Source organism: Meriones unguiculatus, chromosome 1, assembly GCF_030254825.1.
Source record: "Meriones unguiculatus strain TT.TT164.6M chromosome 1, Bangor_MerUng_6.1, whole genome shotgun sequence".
Taxonomy (NCBI): Eukaryota; Metazoa; Chordata; class Mammalia; order Rodentia; family Muridae; genus Meriones; species Meriones unguiculatus.
In genome coordinates, this window is record NC_083349.1 from 164,751,692 (window position 1) to 164,766,537 (window position 14,846).

Sequence of the window (14,846 nt, forward strand, 5' to 3'; positions counted from 1 at the left end):
AGGGAGTGATGAGTCAACTGCCATTTCAATGTTACCTTTTCAAGACATCCTAAAAGTAAACTTTTGAAATGTCTAAAAATAGAATCTTTTCATTCTCCTAGATGACCAGCGTAGCAGTCTAGAAAGAAGCACCTGACACGACACAGAGGGAGAATTTAAAATGTTTAATGATATGGAGGCTGCAACCATGGAGGGATTATGACAAATGCTAGTCTAACTAACAGCAAAAAGCAATGCCCTGCAAACCAGACTGAACAAGAGTTAGGATTACAACACTCCAACACTATGGCCTGTGGACCAAGTGCTCTGGGTTAATACAATTTCAACCTAAAACCGCCTGTAATAGATATTTAAGGACACAGAGATTCAATTTTTAACTAAACTAATTACTACTAACATTTTTTCTCAATAAGTAAGCCAAGATGCCTGGGGTGGGGCAAGAGTAAAAGCATCTGAAAGGCCCTTACCTGAATGGCTTTGAGATCATCATATGTTTTTTGCTTTATATTCTTCATGTGAACAGTGGCCAGCACTATGAGTAGGAAGAACACACGTGAGATCCTGCCATGACCACACAAGGCAGGAGCAGAAGACTCTCCCACAGCCAGGTTGAAGAGTCTAGGCCACACTTCTTAGACTTATGCCTCTCAGAGTCTCATTCAACACTCCCATAGCCAGAGCTAGCAAAAAAGACATGTGCCTACACTTACAGCCACATGAGCACATACAAAGGGATTTCACACATGATCCTTCACTTAGAACTTACACTAATGATCTAGAAAGTTAAGAGCGAGGTTAAAATATGCTACGTGATACAAATTAATACATGAAAAGCAAATGAAGAAATTGAGACTACAAAATTTGACTTTTTTTGGTTAGGGGTGGTATGGGGAGTCAAACCCGAACCACATTCATGCTTGACTTTTAATTCAGGACACTAACATTGTTCTTGCCTTCCTGCTACAACAGGGAAGGGCCACCAATAAAGCCAGGGACACCCCTGGTCTTCTTGACACCTCCCAGCCAAAAAAGTCAAGTTTTGGAGTCTCAATTTCTTCATTTGTTTTTCATATACTATTTTGTGTCCCGTGGCATATTTTAACTGCATTCTTAACATTCTAGACCATTACTGTAAGCTTTAAGCATTGGAAAAGAACGGAGCTGAAAGAATTTAGAAATTGCTTTTCTCAGTATCGATCTCTATGCATTCATTTTTCCTTCCTTCTGCTCCCAAGGGTGAGACAATGAGTTCATGCTAAGCAAACTCTCTACTCGTGAGAAGCATGCCACTCCACTCCCAGCCCTGCTTCTACTCCCTGAACTCATTTGTTCAGAGAACTGCCAGGACTGGCTCCATGGCAATACCGCTCCTCCATTCTCTATTGTTCAATCAGGGTCACTTGTCAGCACTGGAGACAACCTTTACTCAGGCCACATCTGGACCCTGGGCCAGGCCACTGGAAGTTTGAAAGAATGGAGTAACACTCTGCTCATAACAGCTGGTTAGCAGCAAGGTTGGGTCCCACTTCCTAACTCAGTTTTGAACACAGGTCCTCACACAAGGAAGTGGAAGGATGAAGTATCAGAAGGATCTGTGCTTTTTCAACTTGGCCAGTGTAGAAACAGATACAACCAAAACCATACCATTTTTCAAGTGGCCCCTTTTCAGATTCACACCATCGTCCGCAGTCATGAACATCTCGTTGATCCCTCTCGACTCTAAAGCCTAAGGAGAAAGTCATTAAGAAAGTGAACTGGCCCTAGTCTCTTGAGATTGCTTCTTCCAGGAGGTAAGGAATAAAAAAAGAAAAACTGTGGCAGTGGAAACACCATAGAGAAGTTGAGACTTGGAGAGGAAGGCTTGGTTCCCCACGCAACTGCTTTTATGTTAAAAAGTTAAAAAAAAAAAAGTATGAACACTACCTCAGTCACACACCTCAACAGTAGTAATCCCAAACCTCACAGACAAGACCGAGGGCAGTTGAGTCACCTAATGGGATGATTTTCCCAAAGGAAAAGCGCTTTTTCCAATCCAGAGACTACAAAACCAATACCTTTATTCACAGTGCTGCCAAATTACTATATTTCATCAGCCACATGATACGCTTTTTTCAGAAGTTTCTTCAGTCAGTGGGAAAAGCAGGTAAATTGGGGCTCAATGCACTCAGGGTGTCACTGTCTCCCTGTGAACTTCAACTGTTCTTCTGACTTTAGCAGGGCAGTGGTGCCACACGCCTTTGATCCCAGCGCTCGGGAGGCTGAGGCAGGTGGATCTCTGTGAGTTCAAATTCAGCCTGGTCTACAGATCAAGTTCCAGGACATCCAGGACTACAAAAAGAAACTCTTGTCTTGAACAGCATCATCACACACACACACACACACACACACACACACACACACGCACACACACAAATGTCCCTGCTTTAACTACAAACACTAGATTAGGGGTAATCTAAGAGAGAGACTAAGGGCTTCCTCTTCCTGAAAGTGGCCAGAGGTGATCTGTGAAGATGGTTCACTACTCCCTTGATGCCCAGAAAACCCTACAAAAATCATACAAATCAAGAGGTTCAAATCTTTATGTTCACTTTAAGAACACCTGGGAAACTGCCCAGGCCATCAAGGGTATGCATATCCGAAAAGCCTCTAAGTATCTAAAAGATGTCACTTTAAGAAGCAGTGTGTGCCATTACGGCGGTGTAATGGTGGAGTCAGGAGGGGTGCCCAAGCCAAACAGTGGGGCTGGACTCAGGGTCGGTGGCCGAAAAACAGTGCTGAATTTTTGCTGCACATGCTTAAAAATGCAGAGAGTAATGCTGAACTTAAGGGTTTAGATGTAGATTCTCTAGTCATTGAACATATCCAGGTGAACAAGGCACCTAAGATGCATCGTCGAACTTACAGAGCTCATGGCCGGATTAACCCATACATGAGCTCCCTCTGCCACACTGAGATGATCCTCACTGAAAAGGAACAAATTGTTCTGAAGCCAGAAGAGGAGATGCACAGAAGAAAAAAAATATCTCAGAAAAAAACTGAGGAAACAAAAACTGATGGCACTGGAATAAATTCATTATAAAATAAATGCAGATAAAAGTAAAAGAGAGAGAGAGAGAGAGAGAGAGAGAGAGAGAGAGAGAGAGAGAGACTGATGGACTTACGTAATCAAGGAGCAAAATACTGATATGGTGGTTGTAGGTTCTAAGACAAGTCAGATATATAAACTGTTGGGTCTTCTCACCCTAAATATCTTGAGAGTGTGAAACTCTCAGATTCACCCTTGAGTCCTTTGTTGTTACCAGAAAGTGGTTTTTCTATAAGACAATTTCCAAAGCTAAGGGAAGCAAGTAAGTAAACTAAAAGTCAGTCAAGCAAGAGAAGCTAGAATGTCACTTTTCATTCAGTGCCACTGTACTCTGATTCCCATAGGTCTGATGACGATTCAGTATTTTATCTCACTCCAATGAGCAATGTGGCTCTCTTTCTGCAGACAAAGCAGAAGGCTTGAGAATGAAAGGTGGTGACCATATCAGATCAGACAGAAACAGATTCCACTTCTGTACACAGGGGCCGTGTTATTCCCATGGACATTTCTAACAAAGGCACACAACTGGACAAAATATTTTCCTGAAGCCTTATTTGGAGAGCCTAAGCAGAGACTGACTTTAAGGAGCTGTGAGGTTCCAGTAACGAAGGGAAAACTAGCATTCAGCACCCCTTTCTGCCGAGACAGCAGCTGACTCTGGGAAACAGGATGGTAAAAATATTCAGTAAACAAAACACTAATGATAAGAGATGGCCGAGTGGGTGACAGCACTTGCTGACAAGGCAGATCACTTGAATTCAATTCCTGAGACCCACATGGTAGAGAAAGAGAAGTGATACCACAAGGTATCCTCTAACCTTCCCATGTACTTGATGGAACATATACCCTGACACACAGACACACAAATATAAATAGACATTAACTTTTTTAACTTTAAAACCTTTTATAATTTACATTTTAAAATAAACTAGTTCTGTTGCTCTTCTTGTGGAGTTCCTGTCCTCTCCAGATTTTACTGTTTCCCACTTCTTTCATAAGATTCCCTGCACTCTGCCCAAAGATTGGCTGTAAGTCTCAGCATCTGCATTGATAGTCTGCAGGGCAGAGCCTTTCAGAGGTCCTCTGTGTCAGGCTCCTGACTTGTTCCCTCTTTTCTCCTTCTTCTGATGTCCATCCTCTTTGCCTTTCTAGATAGAAATTGAGCATTTTAGCAAGAGTCCTCCCTCTTGGTTAGTTTCTTTAGGTGTACAGATTTTAGTAGGTTTATCCTAAATTATATGTCTATATGAGTGAGTATATACCATGTGTGTCTTTCTGCTTCTGGTACAGCTCACTCAGGATGATCTTTTCCCACCATTTACCTGCAAATTTCATGATTTCCTTGTTTTTTATTGCTCAGTAATATTGAGCACAGGGGTCTTTCCTGAGACTCATACACCAACCAAGGACTATGCATGGAGATAACCTAAGACCCCTGCACAGATGTAGCCCATGGCAGTTCAGTGTCCAAGTGGGTTCCATAATAATAGGAATAGGGACTGCCTCTGACATGAACTGATTGGCCTGCTCTTTAATTACCTCCCCCTGAGGGGGAAGCAGCATTACCAGGCCACAGAAGAAGACAAGGCAGCCACTCCTGATGAGACCTAATTGACTAGGATCAGAAGGAAGGAAAAGAAACCCTCCCCTATCAATGGACTTGGGAAGGGGCATGCATGCAGAGGGGGGAGAAAGGGAGGGGTTGGGAGGGGAGGAGGGAGGGAACTAGAGGGGGATACAAAGTGAATAAAGTGTAATTAATAAAGAATTTTTAAAAATTAATAAAAATAAACTGGGTAAATGGCTCAGTTGGTTGAGTATTTGTGTACAGTGAGCAAAGCCTTGGGTTGGGGCCTCAATAACACATAAACTGGATGTGTCGACACTCACTTATAATCCTAGTCCTTGGGAGGTGGAGGCGGGAGGATTAAAGGTTCAAAGTCATGTGCTGAGAGCAAGAGGAGAAAAAGGGACCACAGAACAGGAAGTGGAACAAATTTAAAAAAAAATAAACAGTATAATAGATTAAGTGCAAATGTGCCAGTAATGACTGTGAACAAACTACATTACTCATTTGCAAAAAAAAAAAGAATCCCTGTTGATGGTGGTTGGAACAGTCATGGTTCACTATCAACCTGACAGTTTCTAGAATCACCTGGGAGATGGGCCATTAGGCCTATGGAGGATTATCTCGGTTACATTAACTGAAGGAGGAAGATCCATCTGAATTGTGAACAGGACCATTCCCTGGGTCAAGGATCCTGGGGCGGGATAAAATGCAGAAAGCAAGCTAGGCAGTAGCATGCAAACGTTTGTCTTTCTCTGTTTCCTGATAGATGTGATATGAGCTGCTGTGTCAAGCTCCTACTGCTTTGACTTCCCCAACATGGCGGGCTGTATCTTGAACTGTGTGCTAAAATAAGCTTGCTTATTTTATTTTATTTTCTCCCTTAAACTGCTACTGTTCTAATATTTTATCACAGCAACAGAAAAAGAAAAAAAAAAACTGCCAACACCCACGCCAGTGTCACCATAGTAGCATGAGCTACAGGGCGGGGGGGGGGGGAAATTCACCCCCTGGAAGGTCCCTGGTAGACTCATCCCACTTGGAAAAGAGACGTGTTCTGAGATTTCTACGCTTTTTCAGTTGTGGCTCTGGGGCTGAAATAATGAATTCTTTGATCTTTCTCTGTGACTCCTGAAACAACACAACTAATTTTATAAAGAAATTTATTATTAGTAGATTATTAATGGCTTTAATAAAAATAAAATGTAAAAGGAATAAGTTTAAGAAAAGTAATGAATTAGATTTAGTATTAATAGGCATTAAGAATATTGAAAAAATAATAGGCTCCTTTTAAAGAAAAAATAGCATGAGAGGTGCAGCTGGCGGGAGTTTCCCCTCCCTTCAGTGCCTTGTTCCTAGGGAAGATCTTAAATCTTAAGCAGGACATATGGGAGGATGGTTAACAAAGGTGTAGTTAGATTTTGATATATAGAGAGATTTTGGCAGGCATCTGACTTAGTTCCTGACTTTCCTCTTCACTGGTTAACAATAATGAAACTACATTTGAGGTTTCTTTTTCTTTGTTTGCTCTGATCAAAAAGTTTTTAGGCCAAGATTTCTTGTGGGCACTGCTTTATGTTTGACTGCATTTTGAGTTAAAATGTAAACTTTGTATTCTTGGTAAAAGTCTGAATGTTCTGGGAAGTATGCCAATATTAAGGTGCCTTTTGTGAAATCATTATAAAAATACTAGCTTGTTTTCAGTAAAGTTGCAGCAGAGTCAAAACCATCAAGGTGTCTCTGTCTGTCAATTCATTGCCAAAACCGTGTCTTCCTGTCCGAAGCCTTGTTCTCCCGAGGACTCCGGGAGCCCGACTGGGCCGGTCCGTGGCAAAAAACAAAACAAAACAAACACCCTAAGAGAGTGGTGTTTGGAGACAGGGTCTCATGTCATCCAGGCTGATTTCAAACTAACTACATAGCTGAGGGTGATCTTGAACTGTTGAGCCTCCTACCTTCACCACTCCCAACTCAACAACAAATCTGATACTGTGTGCACCGTATTTTGCTTGGAAGTGCCTTAAGTATATGGATGCATCTGAAAGTAAAAGAATGGAAGAGCACACAGTAATTGTCAACCAAAGACCAAAGAAAGCTGAGATATTCACAGAAAGTAAAGCTAGTAAAGACCTAGTGTGGGTCTCAGCCTAATATTAGAGCCATCGGTGTTATTCCCACGCCACCAACTAGAACATAACCAAACAATCAAGATTAAAACTGGGCCCTATTTATCTTCATTCCTCACAGTTTCAGGCAAGCCACAGGTGTGCAGGATAGATTCGCTCCTCAGTGTAACACAGTACAAGAAGCAGAGCAAAATTGAAAGGACACTTACCGTTTTTACATAAGCCATATATTTTTTATCCATATAGTAGGAACCATATTCATTCTCGATTTGCACGGCAATGATAGGGCCTCCTCTTTTGTACTGAGGATCAAGGAGATGAGAATGTGAGAGTGAGATACTGGTGAGAAATAATTGAATTTTCTGAATACTGGGCACGCATATAAAAACAGCACACTCAACACAGAATGAACCACAGTCCCTGCCATTTCTCTCACTCAACATCAGTGGCTCTGTGTGAGAAGCCACTTAAGCTTCCAAACTAGTTCCTTTAAAAACACTCCCTAATTAATTACCATTGATGCAAAATTTAGTGTGGTAATCATGAAGTCCTCAGCTTCCAAAATCACCCTCCTCATCTCTCAGGAGCTTTGCATTTAGAGGCATCACCACCTTCAACCGTTTCATGCTTTCTGTTGTCATTTAAGATGCTCTAAAGGCCCTATGTTAAAATTAACTTCCCTGGACCATCAGCCTCTCTAGTTACCACCATCTTGCCTTCTTTACCTTCATAGCCAAACTCTAGAATATTTCTTCAAACTTTGTTCAGGAACATGTGAAACAACCGCAAAGTGTCTTTCCTGGCATGTTGGAGTGGGGTAGGGGGATAGCATAAGGAATTCAACTCCATGCCCTCGATGCAGGCAGCAACATGGGAGCATCCTGGACCTATGACTGAAGAATTTGCACAACTGGACCGTGTAAATCTATGTCTGAAGTATTTGAACAGCCAAACCTGACCTTAGTGACTGAGAGAAAATTTGAGACAGAGTTGAAACAGGAAGATACCGAGCAAGCAGCAAACACTTGATCCCTAAGTTATATGACACAGGAGTAAAAAGGACACAGGTGTGTTTTAACTTTTTAAACTACATGCCCCTCGATAATGAATACTGAAGGACACTCAAATCCAGCTTCTTCCTTTCGCTCTTTATCTCTCCAATTAAGAATACAGCAAAAATGAAGGAAGATCTAGCTGTTAGGACCAGGAATGATCTGAGGAAAAAGGGCTGGAATGCCATGCTGATTTACGAGATGCAAAGGATTGAACCCAAAGTTTTTGTGGTAGGAAAGCATTATACTGACTGAGCTACATTCCTAACCTTAAGTTCTATTTGTGTCCTACGCATATACTAGCAACCAGCTACTTGTTATTGGTACAGTGAAGGAGAAGAGTGTGTCCCAGATCTTAATTGTACTTAATTAAAATAAGTAGCCACATGTGGCTATGGCCATCATGTCTCTGAAAAGGACCATCTTTCCTATCTCCAAAGTGTGTCCTTGTTTGTGTCCTTTGGTCACTTACGTGTTTTAATAGCTTCCCTGAGTAATTATAGTCTATTCCCAACAAGTGCGACCATGTGAAGCATCCTTCTAGACATAAGCAAGTTTTGGCATTGCCTCCATTCAATATATACTAATCTATAATTATCACTGTAAGGAAAATATCATTATATATTTGTTGCTTTCCACTCATTTTCAACCTAGCATAGGTATTTTTCAACCTAATGTGCAGTTCTGTCCAAACTAAAGGCAATCTAAGTTGGAAATATTATTTGAGAGGGCTGGAGAGATGGTTCAGAAATTAAGGAGACTGGGTACTCTTTCTGAGGACTTGGGTTCAGTTCCCAGAAACCCAGGGTATCTCACAACTCTTTGCAACTCCAGTTCATATATATATGTGCATACATGTATATATATGCAAAACATGAATATCCATAAGATAAAAATAAATGCTAAAAAAATAAAACTAGGGCTAGTAAGATGGTTCTTCAGGCAAAAGAACTTACCACAAAGCCTGGTGACCTGAGTTTCATCTCACAAAATAAAGAAAGAGAAAGAGAGAGAGAGAGAGAGAGAGAGAGAGAGAGAAACAGGCAGACAGTTTTGTCTGAGCTGAGAGACCATGACCTCCATACAGGAGCTCCCCTGGAGCACTGTTTGTGACATGCTGGCATGGAGCCGCCTGTGAGAGCTTGGAGAACAATCATTAACTCTAATGTCTGTAATCTTGAGCACAAGCTAATAACCAGCAAAGCAGACACACAGAATGTTCTTCCAAGTGTCCTGATAGTGGGAGGCCAGATCCAAGTTGAGCAGTTGGTGTAGAAGGGGAAAAGGAGAATAATTGAATCCGGATCCTGGTTTCTCTTGGAGACAAGATCTCAGTATGTAGCCCAAGCTGGATCCTTCCACCTCTCCTGCCAGAGGCTGAGATTACAGCATGCACAATGAGAGCAATCAAAGCCAGACGCTTTCTTAGAGAAGAAACTAGAATTCTCAGATACCAAACAGGAGCCAACATACGTCCTCTGCTTCTCAGAGTGCAGAAAGTGGCCAGTACTATCCAGGAAATCTATCTGGAAACCACTTTCCTTAGTTGTGGAGATGAGGATTAGGTTTTTACCTGGTATTGTCCTATCCTGGAAATCAGACGGTCAAAATACCGATTCATTGCTCTGGTGAATCCCTTGTAAGTTGTCCGAAGCTTCATTTTTGGATCCCTGAGTAACCAGCTGTGATTTAAAAGGTGAGATTCAGACTCAGGATGGGAAACAGTGATAAGAAATGTTCCATCAAAGTAGTCTAAAATACAGCCCACATTTACACAGCCATACAGAACAGTGAGATGTGAGTGTGTGGTCCAGTTTCTTCAAGAAAGAACAATATGTGCCAATTAAAAATACCTCGGCATGCCAAGACATGGATGGGGGTGGGGGAGCTTTGTAACTATGATCCAAGACAGGATTCTCCAAACTACAGCCTAAAAGCCAAGTCATACCTGCTGTGTATTGAATAGTTTTGTTGGCACGGTTATACCCAGTTGTTTGCCTATTTTCACTGCAGTTTTCAGGCTAATTACAGAGGCTGCATGTGGCTCAGGAAGCCTAGAATATTTGCTTTCTAGACTTTGTTTGCATCAAATATTGCTTTCTGAGCACTGACTAGCCTAGTGCTCACTTTGTGGCCCCAGATGGCCTCAAATTTGTGACAATGCTCCCACCTCGGCTGGGATTACTATCTGGCCTGATATGGGAAAAGGGTATCAACATCTATTCTAGAATGAGGCAGTTATAAAGCTGTTTAGGAGTGCTTGTGTTTGTGTATATGAGAGATGGAAAGACCAGCTCTACCGGAAAATGCTCAGCTAAGAAAAGGAAAGCCAAACCTGGCAGATGGCCTGCAACTTTGAAAGTATTAACTAAGAGAAAAAAGCCAGACTCAAAAGGCATTCTTCAATCTCCATCACCCACCATCAATGAGTAAAACAGATTTTTGAATGTGTAGAGAAATAAAACCCTGTGAGTGCGCTTCTCAGGCAGGGACCTCAGACCACAACTCACCTGGGCAAGCCTCCAAGATCTAGGTCACTGCCAATGTAGGGGCCCGGACACAGAATGACCCAGAGTCCCACCTCTGAAGCCATGGTGATAAAAGCTCTGAAAAAAAAAAAAGTAATCACGGTAACATCACTCCCAAAGCAGGGCTTGGAATGACAGCTCTTGCTTTTTCTTTCTCATGCTCTTTCTTCCTCTTGTGCACTCAGTACCCAAAGGGACAGTGACTTAGAAGATAGCATTGAAGATTTAAGACCCTGAATTCCTTCTATTATGATATATTGGACAAGAAATATATGCCAGTCAGGAAGGTCCTATTTAAAGACCAATACATCTTTACTTTTAAAAGGGTGTGAGGCTTAAATGTTACAGCATCTAACATCATCTTGACTGATGTGCACTGTCCTTTCCCATCTCCGACTTTACCTCTGCTGCACATAGCCCCATCCCATTCATCCCTGCCCAAACTCAAAACTTGACGCCACTTCAGCATGACCGTTGTCTTTCCTGACTTGTTCCTGGCTGTGTCTGTATAGCCTCAATGTATTTGTCTTCCTCTCCACAACTTCCCTAAGATAATGGTGATAGTCCAGAAGTCACTAATATTTTTTAAATAAACAATTATTTTACTTCTATCATGTTGTAGAAACTATAAACTATAGTTCAGAAATCTGCTATGTAACTGAGAGAGCAGGTTTTCTGTGGTGTAGTCACACTGTAGAATGCTGGCTAAAACAAGGTCTAGACACAGCAGGCTATGACCCATATGGTATATTACATACACTAATAGCTCAAAGAGGTTTCAAAGCAGTTATTAATGCTTTTGGCTGGCTACGAAAGTAGGATTAGAGGCCAGGGCTTGGTAGCATTCACTTTTAATTCAAGAGCTCAGGAAGCAAAGGCAAGCAGACTTCTGGGATTGTGTGGCCGGTCTAATCTACCTAGAGAATCCCAGGCCAGTTAGAGTTATATGGTGAGACGCTACCTCAAAACAAAAAAACAATAACAAAAAGCAGAGCTTTACACCCATTCCTTCATCTAATCCCCCAGGTATGTCCCTATCTGAATTTCAGAATCAAGCAAAATTTAAACACATACATGAGGTCCATGTTTTCAATGAAATGAAACTGGCCCACTTCTGGTTCATGGAGGTTCCAAGGAATATGTCTATTATGGAAAAAAAAGAAAAAAGAAAGAAAGAAGTAAAAAACTTCCCCCATCATGTGCTCCTTCTGTACTGACTCCTTCATTTTTAACGGAGAAGCAAGCTTCTCTCTACTGGGAGAAAACCCAATGTTTCAACAGTGATGCCTCACGTGTGTTCACATGCATTCCAAGCATTGTTTTCTTTTGTTCTGTGACAGGGTCTTAATATGTATCCCAGATGGCCTCAAAGGTGTAATCCTCCTGACTCAGCCTCCTGAGTGTTAGGCTCACAGGTGTCCGTCACTGCTCTCAGCTTTGCTTTTTGGGGTTGACTCTGCCTGCCTTTGAACTGGAAATTCACCATCAGACATCCTGTTCTTCAGCCTCCAGACTCCTTGTTGTCCAGAGTTCCCGTCCTTCTAACTGCTGTATTAGGGAGTTCTCAACCCCCATAACTTCATGAGCAATTATTTATAATCACTCTGCCTGCTGATTGTGCTTTTCTGAAGATACTTGACTGTCACAGAGGATACAGACAACCACAGCCTACCAGGAGCCCGTCCTCAAAGGGAGGACAACACTCATTACTTAAGAATGCTCAAACTTCAGCTCATGCGTTGTGAGATTCAGTGCAGATTATCATGGTGTCTTAAAAACTCTGTAATAGGGAAAATGTCCCCACATTTTCATGATGTTTACCTTCTCCTGAAGCCTAGGTGCTCACTGTGAAGAGCTGAGGAACTTTCTGCTTCCTACTGGGGAGGGAGACAGTGACATGCACTCACAGCATTCTGTTCTCAACAAAAGCTCAGGGAGATTGTCTCACCAAATCCTAACCAGAGTCAAAAACACAAAAAGCAAGCAAACTGACAAACAAAAAATTCCACCTCCTGCCTACCCTCTGTAACTGGCCCTCAGACCTTAGCACAACTGATTCCATGATAGAAGTACCATTCAGGCTGTAAAACTCAGGACATAGACAGCACCACTTGCCCAAACTAAAACAAAGGTGTTGCCTAAGCCATCAAAGGTTCATATAGCACTGGGAAAGTCTCAAAATGTGCTAACCTTGCTTATCAGCTTCTGTAGTTTCCACTTCTGTCTAACCTTCTCAAGTATGTCAATCCAGGACATGATTTTTGTGCTTAAGAGCTCAACCTCAGAAAGGCAGGGTGCTACACTGGGATCCTGATCACCAGTGTACTTGCTGCCGACTAATAAACATTCTGTTGGCTTCAACTCATGTCCAAACAGTCTTGTCTGGAGAATATCCCCACAACACTCTTTGCTTTCACGTGGAGGATGAAATAATTCAAATCTATTTCATGGTATCAAATAGGTACTCAAGACATCCTAAACATAATACATACCTTTTCGGTTAGTTGCTATTTTGGTGGTGGTTGTTGGTGGTGTTTTTTGGTTGCTGTTTGGTTGGGTGGGTGGATGGGTTTTTTTTGTTTGTCTGTTTGTTTTTTTTTAGACAAAGCTAATCTAGGCTAGCTTCAATTTTCTATGTAACTGGGGCTGGCCTTAAACAATCTTCCTGCCTCTACTTCCTAAATGTTGAAACTACAGGCCTATGCTACAAACCTCCTGTGATGACTAATCGTGGCTGTCAATTTGATAACAGCTGGAATTAACTAAAACTCAAGCAGCTGGGCATGCCTATAATGGATTCTCTTAAGCGGATCATTTGACTTAGGAAGATCTCAAATATGGATCAACTGAAGACAGAAGACTCACCCTAAATCTGCATTGTTTGAGGACAGAAGATCCGCTCTAAAATATGGGCCACAATTTCTAGCAGCAGGCAACAAACAGTGACATGAAAAAAGAAAGCTTTTGGTTTTGCCAGCTTGACCTAACTCTTCCTGGCAAGTTTATCTTCACTGGTAGAACCTGCTTCTTCTGGGATTCCAAAGGAGACTGAAGACCAGCAGCTCTCTAGGACTTTCCCGGAACTCCAGCCTCAGACTGGGGCTGCTGAGACACCCAGTCTCTGAAGTGACCTACTTCCAGATCCTTGGATTTTTCCATAAGGAGGTAGCCATTGATGGGCTACTCAGACTACAGTAAGCCACTCTAATAAATCTCATATATAAATATATATGAATAGATATTTCTAATCCTTTAGTGAACCCTGACTAATAACTTGGCTAACAAACACCTTTGTCTTTTTTTTTTTCTTTTTCCAGGACAGGGTTTCCCAGTGTAGACCAGGCTGGCCTCAAACTCACAGAAATCTACCTGCCTCTGCCTTCCCAAGTGCTGGGTTTACAGGCATGTGCCACTGCAACCTGAGTACCTTTCTTAATAATAATATAAAAGACTGTTCAAATGAAGTCTCAGTTAGGACACCACTGAAAATTTTTGAAACAAGAACCAGAGGCAAAGACTCACGTGGTAAGGGTGTTGAAGCCACAGGCCTGCATCTTCCTCAAGCTGGTTCTCCAGGACTGCCTAGGGACCCGGAAGTAGTCTATAGTGCCAGATAAGATCCGGAATGGAGAACCTTCAAGTGTGAATTGTGAGCCCTCGACTTTCAGACCTAGCCTTCGAGTCATCATCAGCAAGGGAGTCAAGTGACTTTGATTAAGCCTGCAAGACAAAAAAGTATATGATTTCTACCCTAGGGTATAAAGCCCACCCTATTTCTAAAGAAAAGAGAAGAAAGGAGGACAGGACAGCAGAGGAGAGGAAGGCAGAGAAGGGAAGTGAGAGGAAGAGAAAGGAGCTAGGGACATGGCTCAATGTGTAAAGCATGAGCAGATACCCAGAATCCAGGTAAAGGCCAGACATGTCAGATGTAATAGTGAATGTACCCAGTCCCAGCACCCTTAGAGGGAAATGGGAGAATCCACGGAAGCGAGACTGAATAGGAGAGACCCTGTCTCAAACAAGGTGGAGGTCAAAGGGTAATATCTGAAGTTATCCTCTGACTTCCACACACATCATGGCACATGCACACAAACATGCACATTCCACACCATATACATGTGCACACGTGAGCCTGTCCTTTGAGGGCTGTAGATGGGCCATTATTGGAACCTCTGCAGTGGTCTGAAACGTACCTGGGTAAGTGGTCATGGCTGAGCAGAGCCATCGCAGATAAGGCTGAAGACAGACACACAATGCATGCAGGTCTTCCCAGGATGCTCCACATGCTAAATGGGACAGGAGAGAGGAGTCAGAAACAGGGGGTAGAGGGAGGAAGCAGCTAGGAGCTGAAAGAGGCCTTCCTTGAAGAAGGGTGGGAAGGGGGAGGGTGGCCTGTAGGGAAGATAGAATATGTGTGTGGGGTTTGCACTAGCTGGAGCCATGACAGCATCCTGAAGCCATGGCTGCTGACTGGAGGAAGAGTATCTT

At 42.4% G+C, this 14,846-nt stretch overlaps 1 protein-coding gene and 1 pseudogene across 1 annotated transcript in view; one reads left to right on the plus strand and one right to left on the minus strand.

Annotated features, from left to right (window-relative positions):
- LOC110563847 (beta-galactosidase-1-like protein 2) overlaps positions 1-14,643 on the minus strand; it is a 31,113-nt gene extending 16,470 nt beyond the window's left edge. Inside the window, exons 1-8 of the mRNA XM_060377012.1 lie at positions 14,552-14,643; positions 13,881-14,078; positions 11,433-11,501; positions 10,341-10,436; positions 9,404-9,512; positions 6,988-7,080; positions 1,645-1,726; positions 468-532 (exon numbers count right to left, since the gene is read on the minus strand). Coding sequence (XP_060232995.1) covers positions 468-532; positions 1,645-1,726; positions 6,988-7,080; positions 9,404-9,512; positions 10,341-10,436; positions 11,433-11,501; positions 13,881-14,078; positions 14,552-14,643 — 804 coding nt within the window. The remainder of the gene's footprint in view (positions 1-467; positions 533-1,644; positions 1,727-6,987; positions 7,081-9,403; positions 9,513-10,340; positions 10,437-11,432; positions 11,502-13,880; positions 14,079-14,551) is intronic.
- On the plus strand, positions 2,511-3,068 carry LOC132652271 (large ribosomal subunit protein uL22-like; annotated as a pseudogene).
- Positions 14,644-14,846: the final 203 nt, after the last annotated feature.